The 22,446-nt window shown below is 47.7% G+C and overlaps 1 protein-coding gene across 6 annotated transcripts in view; it reads right to left on the minus strand.

Moving 5' to 3' along the window:
* The window catches only part of LOC142582373 (protein Aster-B-like), a 141,466-nt gene that overhangs the window by 32,200 nt on the left and 86,820 nt on the right, over positions 1–22,446 (minus strand). For 5 of the 6 annotated variants that reach the window (XM_075692021.1, XM_075692020.1, XM_075692019.1 and 2 more), the window contains exons 2-3: positions 13,958–14,203; positions 4,077–4,247 (exon numbers count right to left, since the gene is read on the minus strand). In XM_075692021.1, coding sequence (XP_075548136.1) covers positions 4,077–4,247; positions 13,958–14,203 — 417 coding nt within the window. The remainder of the gene's footprint in view (positions 1–4,076; positions 4,248–13,957; positions 14,204–22,446) is intronic. The other variant, XM_075692018.1, reaches the window with a different exon arrangement.

Raw genomic sequence — 22,446 nt, forward strand, 5'->3', positions numbered from 1 at the left:
TTGCAATTTCTACAATGAATTGCCAGATGGCCCTCCCTCCTCATTTTAACTTTGTTATTACGTTGCCTCAGCCTGTCATTCAAGCACTGCTCTGTTTTTCCCACATACAACGCCCACCACGGAAATTGCTGTGGTTGCCAGAAGCCATGACAAATGGGTTCGATTAATAATATAGGCCAAAAGGATCATTAAGGCAGGTGATAAGTGTGCAAGTGTTGCATCGATATCATTACCACGCAAAGAACTGCTTTACCTGAACACGAATGTGCACTGAGAAACTGTGATTGCGCTCCTAGGATAAATAGTGGCATTTTTTCTATCATACACGGAGCAGCAGAGCGTAACGGAGAAAAAACAACAAGAAAGAAAAAGGACAAATGTTCAGGTAGATGCAGGCAAAATTTGTCTTCTAGCCACAGTGAGTCGTGCCTGTCTAAGGCATGCGCAGATAAATGGAAAGGGTGAATTTTTGAATAGAATGATCTAGTCTGACATGCCAAATTCGCTCTTTCCCACTTTTAATATGTTTCACTGAACGGTGGTTCGGTCTTGCGACTGTTAGTATGCTTTACTGCAATACACGTTTTCATGGCGCACTGCGCGGTACACTTCTTTTTTTTTATGGTGAATCAACTATTAGGTTCTGTCACTCTGCTTCACCGCAGTACACAATTGCAAACTTCTTCACCACACCCCGCTTCTGTATTGCGGTAAAGCATACTTAAGCACATCCGCCATTAAATTTCTCGTTCAAAATGCCGGCACGCCAACGTGCCGTCACAGATTGCAAAATGGATTCCGTATCTGGGCAGTTCTTGTGCATAAAAGGTTTTCAAACTTCCCATATTGAGGCTTTAGTAAGAATGCAGTAAATATTTATTGACAAGCATTTAGCCACGCATTCTCGAGAAGGCGCTGTCAAAATCCATGGCGTCATTGACGGTAGCGGCAGGTTGGCGTCACTACTATAATAGCAGAGGCCTTTGATACTTTTAATCTGGCCATGAAACTTCCCTGAAAGTTTCATATAGGGCCAGAAAGCGGCACCAGATGCACCGGCCTCAGTAGAAGGTGAACAATCTGCCGCACCAGATGACCGGGCGGCGCAATCATGCAAATCTTTCATTTGGAAAGGCCTCTCCCACTATTATTTCAGCTTGTTTGTAAAGTGATCATGCAATGGTAACTTTTAACAAAATAATTTAATGTGCGATGCGCTTGTGTTTAAATTGTGCACGGCAACATTTTATGACCGACGTCGCCCCCTATCCCCCTAGTAGCCTTCCTTGCACTAACTATTTCGTTCAACTGTCTCTATTTGCACTTTGTCCAGTTAATTGGATAAGCCATATTTGGTTAGCTAGTTCAGTGTATTAGTCGTTAGTTGGTAAGTTAATTAATTTTGCTTAGTTATTGTAGTTAGGTAGGCTATAAGCGAATAGTTGTTATTTCAGTTAGAGAAATTAGTTAACCAGTAGGTTAGCTTTATTCATTTGATTAGCTAATTAGTTTTGTTAGTTACCTTATTTATTTAGTTGGTATGTAGATTACTTAGTTATTATGTGATTAGTTTAGTGGTTGAGTTTGTTTTCTTACTGTAATTTGTTACGTTACTTATTAAGCTTAGTTCATGTACTCGTAGTTGTTAGACTATAGTTACTAAGTTAGGTTGGTTATTAGTTCGAATTAGTTTAGTAATTACCTATGTGGCTGGCTAGCTAACCAGCTGGTTAGATTTGTTAGTAAAATAAACAGTAGTTCGTTGGTAATTAGTTTAGTAATAATCCGTAATACTTTCGTAATAACATGTAATTAATAATTAGTAGTATGTCTAGCAATATGGTAATTACTAGTTTAGTAATCAGTTGGTTAGCTTTGTTAGTTTGAAACGCAGGATTTTTACAACGAAGCTGTTAAAAGCTACTTTCTCCACTATCGCGTGCGCGTGTAGAAAAAAAAAAAAAATCCCGAAGATAGCGCAATGCCGGGCCAAACGTTGGCCGGGCCGACCCGCGGCGGAGGTGCAGTTCGCCGTTAAGGCGCCCACATATACAGCTTCGCTGGTCATCCTTCTTCACAGAGTGGATAAGCGCTGAATTTTTTTACGCACATTTACATAAAAGTGTGACATGAACTTCCTGTGTAGTCGGTTCCTAACACCGGAGTAGTCCAGGTGTACAATTTGAATTATGAATTAAGCCGCTGTTGCGAACGCAGTTTAACCTGTAAATGAAACAAGGCGTTGTAGTTCTTTCAAAATTGTTCGCGTTTATGTTTCTGAACACTGCACATAAATAGGGAGGCGATTTGCACGTTGTCTCGGCAATATTCACACGCCGATACAGGCAGTCAACCCTTGCGCAATGACGAGCGTACGTACAGAACGCCTGTGGCGTCCGCTCGTCGTCTGCTCCAGTTCACCTTGTACTTGCGCTAGCGCGGCGGTGCATCCACCGCGGGCGCTATGTGAAGCTCTCCCGAAGCGTGACGTGGACTAGTCCCGTTCTTACAAATTTTCTGACTTAAGTCTCCACTCGAGGCAACCGTGACACTTACGGCATTACAGAAATGCAATTTACAAACGTAGCGTTAACTAATATTCCTTTCTGTTCCTGACGTCGCCACCTGTATTTCGCTTTTGCACCCTTTCTGGCTTCCAGTGGCGTGCCAAAATGAAGATTTCTTATATTTTAGCTATGTAGTTTCATCAATCCAAATGAACTGAACTTTACTCTTCAGTGTCCCTATATTAAGATGATGACACGAATCTAAGATAACGCCTAGTGTATAGTCGACGTATTACACTGTGGCGATGTCGTGCCTTTCTAGCTAGGACAAAACAGTCGCAGCGGTAATCACAAAGAAACAACAAAAAACAACGAAAAAAATATATATAAGGAATCTCGTTCTATCCAAGGAACAGCTCAAATGCAAGCCTAAAAGAATGTCGTTAGCCTTCTGCTATAATACTTTATTTGCGCGAATAGGACGCAAAATAAGGACCTGACGATCTCGATAAGAGAAAATGCACGAGAATAATAACGCGAACTGACATTGCATATGCAACCGCAGTAGCGGCCCTTAAATAAACAGCTCCAGCATACAGTGATGTCGAATCCAACACATCAATTCGCGCTCCTGCGGGGCTGCCTGCGTATATGGCGCCTCCCTATGGCGGCAACAAATTGCGCTATGCTAGTGCTCCAAAAAACAACGATGCAATATACCAAAGAGACATAGGCGTTTGCACAGATTAGTGCGCGTTTGCGTCCACTTTGCCTTACGATGTCAATAAGCTGGCTTTTCATCATAGCTTTGTCGACTAGTGGTTGAGCTCGACGCACTTTTGAATCGACGGACGAGAAGTTAAAGGAGAATTTTCGTGCTTCATTTAGAGAAATGCCTGAATGACAACCGCGGCGTGCTCTCGATAATTTGAAATGAAAAAGAAAGGAAGTGCTGGACAAACACGGTACGACTAGCAATGTTGATCAACAGAAAGCACACGACGCAAGAGAGACGAGCACGTCGCACAAAATGTACGCAACACTGACGAATGCTAATGACATAGCCGACACAAACTACACAAGCTACACAAGAATAAGCGCTATCACCTGGGGGCTAGCACGGGCATGCAAGGGCTAAAGTTTCATGCAGAACGCGTAGCACACTGAATGCCGTGAAACACTCCCTGTGCGCCCATGCAACGCGCTATATCGTAGCACGTTCTGGAATCATGTTTTAAATATTGGTACTATAGTATCAGGATTTATACTATATAAACATTACTTCACGACATGCGTAAAAAATGTTAATTTGCGAAGCTGTAAAATATCTCACTGAACACTGCGATTTGTCGGGCAAGAAAGTCATGTTGATTTCTTGAACCTGTCAGTGGCAGTATTGCGCTATCAGCTATGAGCGATTAGAAATGTGCGCAAAGAAGCGAAAATACTCGGAATAGTTCTGGCTGCACTGCTTGGGTAATAGCAAGATTAGCGGATCCCGTGCGGGTATCTAGGGTGGTTTCGGCAAGCAGTTGGCGTCGCGGCATCGTCCAGAGCAAGTCAACTCACTTCTTACGGCGGCGTGTCCGCTGGCCGGTCGATTCGGCGTTAGACGCGGCGTCCGGCTCGGCCGACGCCACCGCCGTGGCTGCCACTGCGTTAACCGCTGGTGTCGTGGAGGACGGCGCGGCTGCGGGCCTTGGACGCAGCCGGTCCGACGCCTCGGCCACCGGCGTGGGGCTACGATGATGCAGCACGCAAGCATCGAGTAAGCGCGTAGATGCCCTGTCTAGCCTCTCTTCCACTCGCCCCTTTCCACATGTGCGCCCCATCACCCTGCTCACCCATCGCTTGCTGTTACACCATGGCCAATGCGCCTATCACAGCCCGTTTGACGGCTGTCTCAACCTTTGTTACCATTTTTTACTTTTCTCATCCATCTTAATCCCCCCTTTCCTCTCTTCCCCATTACATCTATTCTACGCTCTCTCTGTGTGCACAATTTGACTGCCACCAAGCCCTGGGCCACCCTATCGCAACCCGTCTTACGGTAATTTATATACCCTTTTTACCTTTCTACGCCTTTCTCATGCATGTTTCTCCAAATAGAACGAACATCGTCTCATACCTTTTCCCCATACATGACCAAACTTTGGGATGACACGCAAGTTACCGTGCTGTGCGTCAACTGACACAAGATATACATTAACAGGTCGGCGCACACTTCACATTCAACAGCGGACACAGGCGTGCTACAAGGTTTTCACAAACGCCACAGATATGGACAAGTTTCGCACTGTCAATGCAACGACACTTTTGGAAGCACATAAGTGAGACGAAACAGACACATGAAGCGCTGATGAAAAGAAAAAGAAGAAAAAAACAACGAAAGTAACCATGGCCGCTTATCTTGCCCACAAAGGCAATGAGCACGTTAGTGCTCGCAGGCGTATTGATAGCGTGCCTTATTTTCGATGCGTGCGCAAGATCAGTGCATTTGTATCACCACCGCGGTAACGCAGTAACTGCGGCGTTGTGCTGTTGAGACACTATAGGCTCGCAGGTTCGAATCCCGGTCGCTGTGACCGAATTCCGTCGAGAGCGTAATACAGAGCGCTTGTGAGGTTATAACTGCGTATTTCGGTGCACAGTGAAAGGCAAAGCATAGGCGCTAAAAATTAAACCGGAGCCCTCCACAACGGCATCTCTTACAGCTCCGCTGTGTTCCAAGGTTCGCGGCGTTGTCGCTGCTGATGTATCATTCGAAATTCCTTAGAATTCATTCAGAACGTTTCAGCGGCCGTGCGCAGCGTCCGGAGTATCACCACATTAGCCAAGGGTGCAGAGAGCTTCAGTAAATTGCAGCCTTACTAGAGAAAACGCATACGGGAATAGTTTAAGAGGAACCCAGGAACAGCAGCACCGGTGGCGTAATTCCTGGGAGATTGTGCTCACCTACAGAAACACTCTCGTGGTGTGAATTTTTTTCTCGAAAAAAAAAAAAAAAAGAAAGCGTTCGTGGCGATCCTGAGGATGCCTGCTAATTAGCGTCAGCAGATGAGCGAAATACGGTTAGTGAATGCAATACAATTTCCGCCCACTTCGGTTAACGTCAGAAAAATGTCACCGCTGCAGCACTGCTGCTTGCGGCTTCGTCTTTCGGCACAGGTCGCGCTATGCTGAAGCTCGTGCGCTGTACACAGTTACGATGTTAACTGCAGCGAAGGAACTGTATGCAAAAGGCAGATATACGTAATCGCGTAGCAGCGGAGTAGCTAGACGCTCTTTCGTGGCCAGCTCTTTGAAGATATCGTCCGTGTTGCAAATACAAGTAAACCACAAATAAAGCACTTAATAAAAAAAGGTGCACTGAAGAGACTATACAAAACCATCTAGCAAAGACTGCCCTCACAAGTTTAACTTGATCTCCTTGTAGCGCAGTACTCTCGATACACAGCGGCAACTTTCGACAGGGCCAAATAACTTTAGCTGCGCCGTCACTACCACGCAGAAACGGCAGTAAACTGCGACTGGCAATGGAGCCGGTGTGTAACAGGGCATGTTGTTATGCAGTAAGCAGACAGCCTCTCGTAGCTGATCTCAGGCGAGGTTCTGCGAGAACAGGTGGTCAAAAACATCGTACGAAAAAAAAAAAGATAAGATACGGACCGGGGTGTGTTCCTTCTGTTTTGATTCCTTGCGTTAAATTACCCTGAAATTTATCCATTAATTACAGTATGAAACTAAGTTTACTTTCGTTTGGTATTCAAACGTCAGCGCTGTGGTGGAGAACACCTTGATCGGGTGCTCCGGATTAATTTTGATTATCTGTATTCTGTTATTAAACGTACGCATTCTGCATTTTTTGCGCTCGGACTGCATCGTAAAGCCGCCGTCGCCAGGAATCGAACCGTCGACCTCGCGCCCAGCAGCAGGGCATTGATATTGAGCCGCTGCCGCAAGTGCCCATGCAAGTTCGCTATCGAAGCACCAAGATTTTCCTGAATCGTAGGTCGGATTATTTCACCTTACCTCACGAAGACAATGTCAGCAGTATGGAGATTCCTGCTACTCCAATACAGACGCACCATTAGGAAGGCACAAAGCTGTACACGATAGTCGGTACCAATGAAGAAGACCAGTGTCCGTATATCACACGGCAGCATCAGCGCGGCAAGAAGTCAAGGCGAAGTCAGCTCTGGACGCATGCTGCCCGGGCACCTTACAACCGGCACACGAAGACATCTTCGCCCGTTCGACGTGAACGTAGAGATTTCCGACAAAGAAAGAAAAATGCCGCCGTTGGCGCGAACTGCCGCTTTCCTTGTAACGTGCCGCGCCTGTGTCAGCAGCGAATCTTCCGCTCAATGTTGTGTGTATAGTGTCCAGAGATGAACCGCACAAAGACGCCGTTTCAACACGCGACCCAGCGGGCCAGCAAGCAGCTTCTGTAGCAGCTGATAAACGCCGCCCAGGCTCAAACCTGCTCGCGTGCTCAGTATTTCAAGTAGCGCTTGTAAGTGGCGCGTTTTTAGCGAAACGTGTCCGTTTATCGCTGAACCTCCCGTCGACCGCGGAGCGGGTGCTTCAGGGAACAAACGCTTATGTTTCCCTCTTTTTCAGCAATTGCATAGCTCTGAGTTTCGTCGTATGATATGGCGGGGTGATAAGATTAGGAAATTCGCAGGCGTAGATGGGTTCAGCCGATGCAGTTAACTGGATACTATCGGGGGAGAGGCTTTCGTTCTGCATTGGACTTAAATCAAGAGGTGTCATAACAGAATTAAACAACAGATACAGCACGCGCTCATGCACACCGGGGACGTCAGAAGTGCTCGGCGGCTGTGGCAGCAGTGCGAGAGCGGTCACCCGTCCGTCACTGATAGCGATCTCGAAGTCTGCTCTTAAATACAGGCAAATTTAAGGCAGAAGTATAACAATACATATGCAGTAATCGAAGATAATGTGTAGGGCTACAAAATGCGCCACGACTGTGTTTTAAAAAACAAACTCGCAGTGGGTGAACGAGGGAACCCGGCTGTCGATCAACTGAAGTCTCCATGTTTCTGCGAACGCTTTGTATTGTTTAGACTGCGTTTTGAAAAAAACATTCTTTGCTCTTCCTGGGAGTGTACCTTTATGAGTAATGTTGAGACATGTATAACGCAGTGCAAGCATCCCCTAAGACACGTGTGCGTTTTTAAGAAGTTAACTCTTGCATAATCGTATTTCGGGCTTCCGAAGGGCTCACAAAAAGACTGGCGGGATAATTAATTGAATACAACCAGCAAAATCAATCACATACTTCTGTTACTTGAAGCAGACGCAAAATCTTAAATTTTGATGTCTCTGTGACCGTTTAATGCGACAATGAGCTCAACATTTATATGGGCGCACGACCAGGTACCATAACAGCACCTTGTGCGACTGACCGGACGCTCCGTTGCCATGGGAGACAAGGGTTAATCGTTTGATCGTCTCTCGGTGAACGCCCTGCTAAGAAGGCGCTTCCACCCTCCACTGTCCGCGCTTCCGTGTTCTAGTGCCAGACAAGAATGCATAGTACTGGCGCAACGGGGCGCGCAGACGGCCTCATCGGTGTGCACCTTACTTGCGAAGACACGTTAATTTTTCATGCCTAGCAATGACAGTGGGGCGCTAAAGGCAGTGTGAAACACAGTGGCGCATACAACGAACGACATTGTACAATAATATGCCTCAAGGAGGTCGTGATATTATATATACATATTGTCAAGAGGCGTTATAGTTTAACTGATGAATCCCTCAGAGAGAGTAGAGCACTGAAGCGAGAGGTCACACAGCTTAGGCAACACAGGCACAAGGCTTCGAACAACTCGTCGTCGTCCTTCTCGGAGCAGTGCCTGTTGCTCGTTCTTCAGGACAAGAAGAGCCGTCTCGGCGACCTACGGACAGGATAGCACACGTGGATCGAAGTACGGCTTGAGCCGCTGAACGTGCACGATTTCTCGCCCTCGGCGGCGCTTATCCGAAGGCGGCTCAAGGGGTTCACGACGGCAGCGCACGTGAGTGGAACCAGCGCTGAAGGTGGCTGATTAGCGAGAGGTAGTGCATCGCTGACTTGTTCATGTATGACCCGTCGAAGTTCCAGGGTCAAAGACTACTCAGACGACTGGGTAGCAGGCAGCAGTGACAGTTGGCGCGCGACTTCTTCGCGAACGAATTGTTTGATTTGGTCGTGGAACGGAGAGTGGGCGGGAGCAGCACTGGAACTGTGGGTTAGGGCCGAAACCGTGTCGTCTGGCGCGACAGTTCGGCGCGTAGTAAGGCGTTGTTTGCGGAGCTCATCGTAGCTCTGGCACAGGGTAATGACTTCGTCAACCGTTTGAGGATTTTTCGCCAAGAGCATTTGGAAGGCGTCATCCTCTATGCCCTTCATGGCATTCTTTACCTTTTCAGCGTCGGGCATAGCGGGATTAATGCGCCGGCAAAGGTGAACTACGTCTTCTATGTAGCTGGTGAAGTTTTCATCCTTTTGCTGAGCGCGACCACGCAAGCGTTGTTCTGCGCGAAGCTTGCGCACAGCAGGGCGACCGAAGACTTCTTTGAAACAATTCATAAATGCTGTCCAGATGGTAAGGTTGGATTCAAGGTTTCGGAACCAGAGATTAGCGACTCCAGAAAGATAGAAGATGACGTTAGCTGTGTCATCCCATTTGTTACGCGCACTCACGCGGTCGTATGACGAGAGCCAATCCTCCACGTCATGGTCGTCGCTGCCGCTGAAGACTGGAGGACCTCGTTGGCGTAGAGTACCGGAGCAGACGACAGGGGATGCCTGGGGAGAATCGGGCTGCGCATGTCAGAAACTGTAGGGAGCGTCCGGCTGCGGAGTTCCAGGTTTGTAAAGGGCCCAACACGTCTACGAATTGTCAAGAGGCGTTATAGTTTATTTGATAAAACCCTTCACGCAGACGCGATTGAAGAGCGTAAGAGTGCGACAACAAATATTGGCGCCTGACGAGTGACCTGCACCGCGTTTCGCCAACGATTTCATTCACTCATTTGGAACTTCATTCTTTCTAAGCCTCTTCCTTCTAATAACAAGAACAGACAGTTATATGGCTAGATTGTAACGATTCTGGCGAATGAACCGTTTCGCTTATCGCTCGAAGAATAAGGCCTGTGTCTCCGGAATTCGTAACCGACGACATCGCCAGGGCCGTCGTCGTCTTTCGCACTGCCGTTGCCACACTGCAGGTGAACGCGCTTCACCGATTTGAACACAACACACAAGCTGGACCGCTATGACTATAGAAAGATCGCGCTTCCGTTCCACTCATGAAGAGACTGGTCTGGATGAAGACTGCGTTTTCGAGCTTGCCATGCGGTGTAACCAAGAGTTTTCCGAAGGTGACATTTGCACACAGAACGGCGCAAAGAGGTGAGCGTAACATCTTCCTTCTAACGACACGCACTCCGCGATTTCATATTTCTAGCCTACAATAAATGTCACCTACGTATACGCACCACTTGCTAATCAGAAGAAAGATGAACATTTTGCCTTCGAATCATCAACGTCCTATTTTATGTTCACTGCAGGACGAAAGCTTCTCCCAGCGACCTCCAGCAACATGTTTTGCGCCACTGCCACCATCCTACGACTGGCAATATCTTAATTTCATTACACTGCCTATATATTTAGGGTCCTTCGTTTGCTTTTCTTTTGTTTAGTTCCGTGGGTAGAAATCGGTTTCAAAGAGGAAAACCGGGGAGAAATTGTTTTCTCTTTTTTACTTTTTTTTCTAGCAGCCGAAACTTCGGGAATTTTGTGGTATCTTTCACAAACTATTAAAACAGGCACTGGCCACCTTTAGTGCAGAAATGCCCTATTTAAACAAGACAGATCACTCACAAGTATACATGTAATGACAAAAAGAGCGCCTCGGAAATAATGTGATGAACTTATATGTACAAAAAATTACATGGACAAAAACAATAGACACGTGTTTGGCGATCCCTTTACATTGTTCTCTGTAGTGTATCTTTTTTTTTAACACGAAAAATAATGTACAAATAGTAGTGCATAAAGACATGCTTTGAAAGAGCTTTGATGCTTTTCTTTAGCTTACAGCCCCTTTCTGACGGACGTTATCATCTGCATATTGAGTATTTCTGTGTCTATCCAGAGCTGTCGGGCCTTTCGTTCCTGTCGGTTGTCGTCCTCTTTTACTGGTTCCCGCTGTACGCTCGTGCAACAAATTAATGGAGTGCTAATTAGCCGAATCTGGCACCCTTTCTGAACGTAACATATAGTTGGGTAAACGTTTTCTCAATGCCGAACAACGTAAGTGCTGTGTTCGCTTCCTAGCGCATTACCGCCGTTTATATACAAGAATGCGACATTCGACAAATGCGACGCTATGCGCGATTGTCGCATTTACGTAAACGCAGCTACTAAAAAGGAAATAAGCTTTCTTTCACTCAGGGCCGGTAGGCCCTGAATATATATATATATATATATATATATATATATATATATATATATATATATATATATATATATATATATATATATATATATATGCCTATTTGGCGCTTGAGACAAGGCGTGTATATGTATATATACTATTAATAATATCATATCTGGGACACTTCCTCACACAAGGTGGGTAGCATTAATTAATTTCGTAACATCTGCATTTATTATCCTTTACGAAACGGCAGAATTCGAGGAGGAATTGTGTGTAACCCCGGTTTTCATAAAGCTTGTTCGCGGGCGCAAAAACCGGGAATTATCGGGTTTTATGCGAGAACGAAGAACCTTGTCGTCCTCGACTGCGCTTCCCTTCCCTTTGGCACCCGTTTCGTAACTCTAGTAGGCCATCGGTTTTCTGCCTTACGCATTACGCGGTTTGCCCAAGTTCATTTCTTCCGCTTTACGTCAACTAAAATATCGGCTACACTATTTTGCTCCCTAATCCAAACCGCTGTCTTCCTCTTTCCCAACGTAACGCCTGTCATTTTTCGCTCCATCACTCGTTGCGCGGTTCTCAAGCTTCATTCACATATTCCTTTACAAATTTTTGTCCCCTTCATCTTGCTGGGCGCCGATAGGTACTAGCAAATGGATCCAAATAAAAAAAGTATCGTGGAATTAGACCTGTACAGATGATTAGGTTAAAAAGCATGATGAGTAAAGTTAACAATGACGTTCCTCATAGTACTATAAACAGGGCCTTCGACAACGACACGCGGCAATAAATTGTCCTTGTAAATATACCAAACATGCAACACGAGCAAGACGTTTGCGAATGTGACAAGCTTCGGTGATCCTGCCGATTTAGACATTATGAGGCACATTTCTACGATCTCCTTCCTAAAACATTGAGAACAAAGCACACGCATTATTAAAGAAAGCAATACGAAGCCATTCAGCAGACTTCATAGCGCTAAAGAGGAAGATGATGAAAAAAGATAAGACAGAATCTCGAATAACGGGCCATATATTCAGTTTCCTTCGGAGACGCGTGCGGATCCGCACCGGAGAAGCTTTCCTCAGATTGTCGTCCGAATTGATTGAAGCCTTCCAAGCGCTGGCAGAGAGCTGCTCTCTTGTGACTGCTAGCCGTATCTGGATGGGTGCCAAGATGGCGATGCGCTCAATAAGGAGGTTTGGGACGTTGCTCAGCGTTTACCCTTTCCTTTTTTTCCTGCGGCTTCGACAATCTATGCAATAGCGGCCCAGCCACACCGTCCAGCGCCCACGTTTGAACAACGGTGTCAGTCGTAGATCTTCCCCGCCAAAGCGTTCTTTTCCATTTTTTTTAAAGGCTGCCTGCGCCACGCTGTTGGCAATTCACTGACAACAAGCAGCTACCGCGCTTCGCTCACTCAAATCCTCGGTGCTCAAGGACGCGGACTACATTTCCCGGAGGAAAGGGTGGGAGAGGAGGGGAGACCGTTTTCGCCGCTATAAAGGCCGCACGACACGACCCGGGACCATAAAGAACCAAACGCCTCCTCGCACTGTACTTCCAGCAGGGCAATGACATGGATTGAGGAATCAAGAAGGATGCATCGCACGTGGGAAGGCATCAACCGCTTGGCTGGTCATTTCGTTTTTAGCCGCGTGATGGTAGCGCACTGCTGTTACGACTCGCAAGAAAACACACACACACACACACACACACACACACACACACACACACACACACACACACACACACACACACACACACACACACACACACACACACACACACACACACACACACACACACACACACACACACACACACACAAAGAAGAAAAAGCAGAAAAGAAAAATGGGAAATGATCGAGCGCCGGGCACAGAACTTCCGCCTCGCGAACGCCGATCTCGGTTAGAAGTTGGCCTGTCGCTGCTGGTCAGGACGTAGGGCACTTTGTGCGACGTTATACTTCAGCGTGCGCGGGCGGCCGTTCCCCGCGGGCTCTGTGAGAACGTTCGCCAAATGAATTCTTCCGCTGCTCGAGCGCAACGAGCCAGCTCACCGTCGTAATCGACCCTCCGTCGTCCCGTTAACTGGGGCCGCCTGAACGAGCGCTGCACGAACAACGTTTCTGCCTTTCCGCACGCGACAACGACAGCAGTAACCTGGTGGCATGCCACGCTGAGACGAGATCCGCGCGCGCTGGCCAACACTTGCTGCTTTATTGCTCGCGACACTGATATCTGAAGCAGTTATTTGCTCAATCACTGCGTGTGACGTGTACACAAAGTAGTACCCGCCGTCGAGCGAGAAACCAACTCCTGCGTTCTCTCATCAAGAATATGTTGTAGCGCGCAATGTTTTGCGCCCGTCCGCCGGCCGCACTGGCGCGGTGCAGCGAAGCGCCCCGCGCAGGCTCGCAGGGAGCCACCGCGACGCCAGGCGGGATGCGTTCGATGGAGGCGACGGGTGCATGGCACGGCAGCCGTCGTACCCACAATGCTTGCTATGCGTAGAGCCGCGCAGCGACCAGGCGTGCAAGCGCAAGGCAGCCCGGATGACGACGACGACAACGGCGTTCGGCACCTCCAGCGCCGAGCGAAGCAACACTCGCGCACGTCACCGCTTAGCTCAGCGAGTGTTGATCCCGCGCCACGTCGCGCCGTCGCTCGGTCACTCGACATGAGGTTGCTCGGGCCATTTTCTTCGAGCCATTCTGTCAACGCGTTTTGACGGCATGCCGAACCGACTAGCGCACACACGATGCCTGCACTCGCTCTCCGAGGACGCAGCCACCGTCATTCTCCCCGAACTTCACGGATTCCTAAAACCTCAAAAAGCGGGGCTGTTTCCGTGTCCCTCGTCGCGGCTTTCACCCGGGAGGCGGGCCGCCGCTGTCGATCAACCTCCCCTTTTCCCGACTACTCCAAGAAGCGGGAGGCTCACCCGCATGGCACACACGCCGCGAAAGGTCGCCGCGCGGCGAAGCGCACTCACCAGGCGGGCGCCGACTCTTCCGACGGTGTGGCGGCCGCTGACGTTGGCTGCGGAGGCTGCAACTCGGTGGCGGCGGCAGCGATGCGGCGTGGGGCAGCAGCCGCCATCGCGGCGTCGGCGGGTTGCGCGATGCCGCAGCCACCTTCGCCGCCGTTGGGGGCGCCTTCATCGCCGGCGACGACGACCGCAGCGGCCCCTTCGGGAGACGGTGCCGCGGGAGGAGAGGAACGGCGGGTGACGCCGTTGCTGCGAAGTGGGGAAGAAAAGAAAAAAAGAACAGCGTGTGAGTCAAATTATAACAAAGTTCTACCTATCGCTACGAAGTCACATCCACAGCACCGCGCAGCTACTGGGGTACCGACAAATGGTAATGCTAAGAACAAATTCGGGAATAAAGGAAGAGGAACTGGAATATTGATGCGGTACCGCCAGAAGGCTTGTACGCGAGTTTACACGGCAATTGGAACTGTCTCCAGAGGCCCACCTTAACGGCGCTGTGCAGTTCCAAGAAAAGGAAAGGAAGGACACAAATAATGAGGCAGCAAAGGGGAAAATGGGGAAATGGGGATGACTACCGAGAGAGGGCAAGCCGTTGCCTCGGGAGATTGGCATGTTCGCGTCATTTCTTTCCGTCCCCGAAAGTGATACGTTTAGCTGCACGACGACAAATTCGTCTCGCACACGCACACACAACACGTACAAAATACAACCCACGTAGAAAATAACGCTTCCAACAGAGAAAACAACGATGGACCTTGCACGATCAAAGAAAGGGGTGGGCGTCGGAGAACAGAGTTGGATAACTTTGCGGTTGCGAGCGAAATTGGTTCCTGCCCGGCGTCCTCTCGCAAACTCATTCCGCCGGGCAGGCTTCCCATTAATATTGGAAGCATGCACTAACAGTGTTTGTTTACTCATCGCATTAGAGAGATGAATGGGCGGGCGTGCACGCCGTCCCAGTCGAGGCCGGGGACCTCTGGAAAGCAAAATCGACATAACAATCAAGCGCATACGAGAAGCGACACAAGGCGAGTCCTATGACCTGCCTATGCGACATTGCAGGTGACCTACACTGGTGGCAAAATTGATGCGCTGATACACGTCATAGCAGCTGTGAATAAAACGAAAGAGCGAGGGAAGGGGTACGTTGCTTCTACGACGTAAACGACACACAAAGTGGCAGTTGTGTGCAAGTCACGAAGAAAGCCATGTCTGTGGGGCCCCGCCTGGAGCCAGGGCCGCGCACACACTGCCTCTTAGTGGTAGCATGAATAAACAAATGCCACAAAGAAGTACTATACAGAAAAAAGCAGAACGCCGACCAACATAATAAATTTAATATGAATAATGCATCTAATATGAATCTAGTTCCCGACCAGACGAGATGTAGTCAAATTCTTTATTTCAACAATACACTATAAAGATAAAGCGAAAAAAAAGAGAGAACGAAACCAAGCAAGAAGAGCAAATTGATATTTCTATTACAAAAAAAAAATATTTCAAGAAAAGAAAACTTTTTTTTTATTTGTAAAAAAGAAGACTGTTTAAGTTGAAAGACAAAAATTTTCTTGATTTTAACATAAATGGTCCCCGCGAAATTAGATTTTTTCGTCTCTTTACTATCCTCAATAATATTTGTGTGCAGCTTCACAATGTAGGCAGATAGATTTCGTATGCACGAGCCTATGCGTCTTAATTTATGAAAGCAACTACAGCCGCTGTTCGGTCAAGTCATACCACTCGGAGGATGGCTGTACAATCTCGTGAAGTGGACACTCGAGAGGTGTGTCGCAGAATGCTGCTGGGTGTCTTGTCACACGTTCCATATAACGTCCTTATCTGTACTTTTAGGCTAGTGTTACAACGGCAACGCAGCATTTGACTCTTTCGTACACCAGGAAAGCTGCAAGCACGAGGAGAGTAAAAGTTACTAACATAAGAGAGTAAGCCGTGCAATATACTTTTTTCCCTGTAAAATGACGAAAAAGTCGTGAACAGAAAATGCTAGCGAAACTACAGAAAAACAGAGAAACAGAAAAGCTACGTAACTCAGTCTACAATGCTCAGCGATGGAACACGAAACTGACTGCGTGGCGGCCGGCGCTTATTACGCTACCGGTGAGCGTTGGGTAATTAATGTGGTCGCCACGGGTGGTGATAACTGGTGTTCAGCAAGGTGGATGCCATAGCCACTGCTCAACCACGGCTGGTGCCTTATCATTCTGATCTGTGGTTCTTCCTAATCATTAGCCCTGCACTGTTGAGGTTGGCGTCTCTTTCACTCTTAAGAGGAAATGGAAATCTTACGCATTGCAGGGACAGAACTTTCCTTTGAATGGCTCTAGGTGTAATTCTTCGTTCTGCGCTCTATTCGGCGTCCCTTCGCGGATGTGTGAAAACATCACAGTGCAGTCTTGTAGCCGCGCACTGCGCGGGAAAAAGAAGATTTTTAAGGCGAGGATTTCTTTGCGAACAGTCCCGTACTTTCATACCGTATCTGCTGCGTGCGCACGTTAGCGAACCCCTTGTGACCGAAATTAATCCGGAGCCATCCACAACGGAGTCTCATAAACTCAATGTTGCTTTGGGACATGGAGGAAAGAAACGAAATAGGAGAGGTCCCGATGTCATGTTTTTGAAGCCGGAAATACAGCCATGTCGGTGTGCCATCTCCCTCTGCGCCTCCAATCAGCTTGCCGGAGCAGATAGGCGCGAGCTTTGAACTGGCATTGCTACGAGCCGCCGGAAGTGCATGCTGCTGACGTGCGTTAGAACAAAGCCTACGAAACTTCTGTAACAGTTTTGGTGAAGCAGATCCGCGCCGTGATTACTAGAGTGTGTTTGGTGTTGACTAACACTCACACTCACAGACCCCAAACAACTTTCAAGTTTACACACCGCGCTCCAAAGTCAGCTTGTCTCACGAACGAGGTGTGCTGCGAGAATGACACGGGCGTAAAAAAAACTTGTCTTACTTTTCAAAGGCCCAGAGCAGCAGCCGGAGCTTCAGAAACGCGGCTACTATGGCAACGTTGACGTTTGGGGTACCAGTTCAAGTGCTCCTTTGCGAAAAACAGCACGTGACATCCGCCACACTATCTCCAACACGTCCGTGCTGGCTGGGGCCTCTCCTACATTTTCCTGCCTCCATGCTTTGGGACGTTCAACGTCATGAATCAACAAAGACAAGGGGGGGGGGGGGACAGCAAAGAAACATTTGCTCTTCATATGCGCGTGTAACTGCAAAATCCAGGAATTATTTGTCGCTTGTCAGAGGAAGTGCGCGCACTACTACAACTGATGACGGCTGGCATGCAGAAGACACCTACGAATGCGCGACTGCTTCCTGAAAGCCTTCAGCACCAGAACGAATAAAATTAAAAAAAAAAAAAAGAATAATCGCAGTGTCCTTTTACTCGGTGAAGAAGGATGACCAGTGAAGTCTGTTTCATTTAACACTTCACTTAACAGCTTCGATGAAATACGCTGTAATATTGCTGTTTTAATTAATTAGTTAATGACGTCGACGAACGCAGGACCAGTGGCATGAGCGCGTTCGTCCGGCAGGTAGTGGTGGTGGAAAGCATTTATTAAACAAGAAAGAGAGGTGTGGACTCGCGCAGGAGCCCTACATACTAGGTGGAGTCCCTAGTCCGGGACCCCATTGGTCGAAGCCGCCAGCCTGGCCCTCTTGACCAAGGCCTTTTGGGCCTGAAGGTCGGAGCAACCAAGCAGAGCCGCCTTCCAATCCTCTCGGGTAGGGTTGGGGTGGGGGGTGAGTGCCGAATTTTTCTGGCAGGCCCACACCATGTAATAAGTGTCAGCCACCTTGTAATAAGTGTCAGCCACCTCGCAGCCCCGCGGGTCGCCAACGAGCCAGCAGCAACGAGCAGTAACGACGCTGGAGCCAGTCGTGATAGTTTTGTGTTGACACACGGTCACAATCCTGGGGGAAGCATGATTTTTTACAGCGGAGCTCTTAAGGGCGAGTGGCGATTTAGCGGTAAACGCGAGCAAAACGCGTTAGCATTACGTTGCACTTCTTTGAGGTCCCAGATCCACGATGTGAACCACGTTCACCCCATCGCAGAGTGTTCAGAAGCTCACTCGACACACGTCTTGCCTCTTCGAAGAACCAAGTGCAGCTGACGGTAGCCCGGAGCAGACCACCCTCAGTTGCACAATATATACATACCATACGCGCTCTTCGTAAGCTCTCCCATCCCGTATCTCTACCAGGTGACCGGCTTCCCACACTTTACACGCATATACTTTTTTTTAAAAATTTGGCGCTTCTAATGCTAACATTTAGAAAGAAAGGATGGGCATTTACACGTGATTAAACGAAAGCTCGATGCCACAGTGAAGCATGCAAAATCTGTCCATAATCTAGTCCCGGCGTCTCAGCTTGATTCCGGAAGCTGTCAAACTGGCGACCACGCGGAACAAGTCAAGCCGGAGCTCTTCGGTAAGTCTGGTGTCACCTTATTTTTCTCGCACCCTCGTCTTTTTTAATGCGCTGCAGCCAAATGTCATGTAAACCAACATAGGCTGCCAACTTGTGTTGATCAAAGCTAAGCCCCTTATCTACGAGCGGAGTGGCGATTTCGTAGCGATATTCGCCACCGGGTAGCCAACGACACCCCGTGTGTCAGCATAAACATCTTCATGGTGTCTACCAAGTTGAGATTTTCAATTTCCCTGAGTTTTCCAAGTTTTCCCTGAGCGACACAGAACTTTATTTTATGTCAAGACACGCTGACGCCACGTCGCCCGATGCTGTCACTCTCAAGCAAGCATTTTAAGCAAATAAAAAAAAGCTTAATCCAGTTTGAATAATAAGAAGTAGTGTATTTTATTCAAAATAGAAAACTGAAGGGAGGGGATAGTAAACTGCGCATCAAATATCTCCGAAAAAGAAAAAAAATGGTAAAGGCCATTGCAAATAGAGTCGGACACCTTCAAATACGAATAAAAAGAGATGCATTGACAAGCAAATATTTTTGAAAATCAACTATTTCTATCAAGTGATAGCAAGATCATAGGCATTAGGCCCGAACTTTGTCACAAGTGAGATTTTCTCAGCAACTGGAAAGTCCACCTCAACTGTCCTCACATACTCTCAGCCCACGCACAATGCCCCTTTTCGTGTTTCACTGCTTTTAAGAGCTTATTTTGGTTTGGATGAGGGTCACCTGCATCTTTGTGTCAGCCAACACTTTGCTTTTTGAGCTCGAGGTCCTTCAAAGAAGAAGCGGCACAGTTCCTTTCCCGATAATCCTTCAATGCGACGGTAATTTCTGTTCTTGTCCTCGCTCCACCGTGCGTTCGCCCCACGGACCATTTGAAGCGTCCTCTCGATCAGTTGTACAGTTAACGTCCGATTTTTCGGGCTCCCTAGGGGACACGAAAACGTCCGAAAAATCAAATCGGGCATTCCGAAAAAATGGATGCGTGTCTTTTACTGCCCTTAAGGGCTCAAATCGTCACAGGCACGTCCGAAAAATCTCTGGAGGCCTGCCAGTACACCTATTAGGCATATCGGTGCTCGTACTGTGACAGGGAACGGTGCGTGCACGCGTGTATAATTATGGAATACGTACTGTGTCCCGTGACAATTGCCCCTTCGCACAGTTGTTAAGCTTCACCGCAATACTTCACGTACGCTTCACCGCGTAACATCCCTGTGCTGAGGCGAAGCTGCCATTCATAAACCGGCGTCATGCAACGCGCACGCTTTCTAAGCTTCGAAGCCAATCGTGAGGACTACAGAGGCGTAGTCGGTGCCATTACTGAGAGCGGCGAATTCGTTCAATGAAAAACACGGCACCGAACGGCAAAAACCTTAATAGCGAACGTCGAAGGATCTTCGCTTCGCGTTGCCGGGGTCGTGGCTACGGCTGCCAGCGGATCTGCGTGCGAGAGCGCCGGTTCGAGGCGGCGGGATAATCAAAACGGCGGTGTTGGTTTTGATTAATACCGTTTCGGACCTGCGGTAGCGGCAAAAAGTGCGGAAAATCGGACGGCGAAGGGTTTTTGCGTCTGAAATTACAGACGTTCATATACATTGACTCGTGGTGGTGTCGCAAAGACGTCTACATTATCGGGCATTTCACAAAAATCAGGTGTCCGGAAAATCGGTCCTTGACTGTAACCTGGCAACTCCTCCAGCCGACGACACGGCGTCAAAGACAATTCGTTACGACTCCTCTCTTTTATTCGAGCCAGCAGTAGGGCGACTTTCGTTCTCTTTCAATAAAATGATAGCTAATTTTTCCTGATTGAAGCACAAATTCCCCGAGTTGTCGCTGAGTTTCTCCCAAACTATTCAAAATCCTTGAGAATTCCCGGTTTTCCCGGTTGGTAGACACCCTTAACTGTTTCTTTAATCAATGGGCATACCACATGAGACGACCCCGGTCTGATTTAAAGAACACTGAATGTCTTTTTGGGGCTTGATCTAGGGAACATATTCTCAATCTATCACTTTATCGAGTTGCACTCTCGCGTCACCTAGCACCCTTAACCTTACGGTGAGTGAAAAAAAGCAACGAAAAAAAGACACTGTAGATGAACGCGACCTCAAATAACAGCTGAAGCCGTGGACGAATACTGAACCCATTGTGACAACTTGGTACGTACCAAAGTATCCGGCACGAGCGATATCTATGAAAGTGCAGTCCATGCAGCTTTAGAGTTGTCTGTTGCAGCTCCAATTATGTTTACACGCCATAGAAAAAAATGCTGATCCCACGCGATGTGACAATCGGTTTAAGCGAAGTTTTCACTGATGTCTGCGAAGAACGTTGTCCTCGTTTGGCGAGTATAAAGCACACGATTAAGTTGGGCACGTTTGAAGCGGAAGACACTTCGCTCAACGCTTATTTGTGGTGCTCGAACGTGCGGATCAACCGGACGAAAACGAAAAAATGACAGTGAAATTACGATGTTGGAATGACGACAACTGTATGACAGCAATAGGGTGACGACACTAGAATGACTGCGATAAAATAACGACGATGGAACAATAATGACGGCCCGATGACGGCTGTGCGATGACAGTATGAAGACGACTGTACGACGACGATGGAATGACGGCGACGGTCTGAGCACGATGGAACGACGACAACGGGCTGATGGCACTGGAATGGATACGACAGAATGACGAAGATGAAACGACGACAACGGCGGCGTGTCCGGCACCAGCCAAGACTTTGTCCGGCACCAGCCAATCGTGGAAGACAGCAGCTAGCACGCGAAAAGTGGCCGAAAGAGGCAAAGAAAAACTTCGCTTTGAATGCCTAAAAAAAAAAAAAACACTTCGTTTGGCTCCATTAACGATTTGATCTTAACCTATCGAGGTTGAGGGTGTTAGCAGCACCCTTATAGGAGTAATATCTTTACTGCGTAACGTCCAGTGTGACGCTTCAATACAGCGAGGGACGTCTTGTCAATGATCTCGATAACTGTATACATTTGTGACGTGACTACAGCGCGAATCAAAGACGTGCAATCCACCTTGTCGCGACTGCTTCCGTATGCTTCAGCTAGTCAACGTATAAGAGTGACGTCCCACAAAGTTATAAATCGATATAGAGGACCCAAAATCACGGTTTCAGGATTTCATTTATAACAGGAGCGCATCAACAAGAGGCAAGAACACGAGAAAGGGTTTGCGATTAGTACTTTTCTCGTATAGAGTCGTTTCTCTTTAGTCAATCAAGGGAATTAGCGCAAACGTATATTTTGGCTAGCGTATCAAGTTGCGCTGGCGCTCATGTGCATGCCTTAACTATAAACTCAGAAACCAAATATATTGCCGCGTCGCTAAGATGGGGGGATTTTGCGAAAATATCAGTTTAGTCGCAGAGAACGTATGCAAATCCTTGACAGCATACGCACGACAATCACCCGTGAGCACCGTGCAGGCAACGTTACAGGTGTGAGAGACTCACAGCTCTAAGTGCTTTGCAGCCGTTTACGCTATAGTGTGCTACGCAATTGCCGCATTTTCTGCTGCAGCAAATTTTTCTTCTCCCGCATTTTCGTGCGACCGCTTTACATCACCATCGCTTTAGAACACCGTATCGTAGACAGTGAATTAAATAATTGTTACGTTCTCAATAATCTGGAACGTTATTTTACCAGCTTCTTTTCTTTCTTCATGGAGTTGAACAGTTCTTGTAAGTTTTAAGACACGCATGAAGCAAGGAACGAAAATATACCGAGCGCACTTGAATGAGGCAATTACTGAAACAATACAAGGCTTCAGGTTCTCTGTTTGCAGTCAACTTATTTGATTACTTAAGCTAAAAAATAATTTAAAAGCCTTCAGCTTCATAATTGTGTCAAAAAGCAAGTTTACTCACAATTTCGTCAATGCAATTTTGTCACTGAGGAGCGCACGTTGCACGCATGGAAATGGTTCAAACTGAGCAAGCGTTCTGTTACTCGAATCATGAAAATGCAATAACCGGAAGGACGCCTGT

This window comes from Dermacentor variabilis, chromosome 5 (genome assembly GCF_050947875.1).
Source record: "Dermacentor variabilis isolate Ectoservices chromosome 5, ASM5094787v1, whole genome shotgun sequence".
NCBI lineage: Eukaryota > Metazoa > Arthropoda > Arachnida > Ixodida > Ixodidae > Dermacentor > Dermacentor variabilis.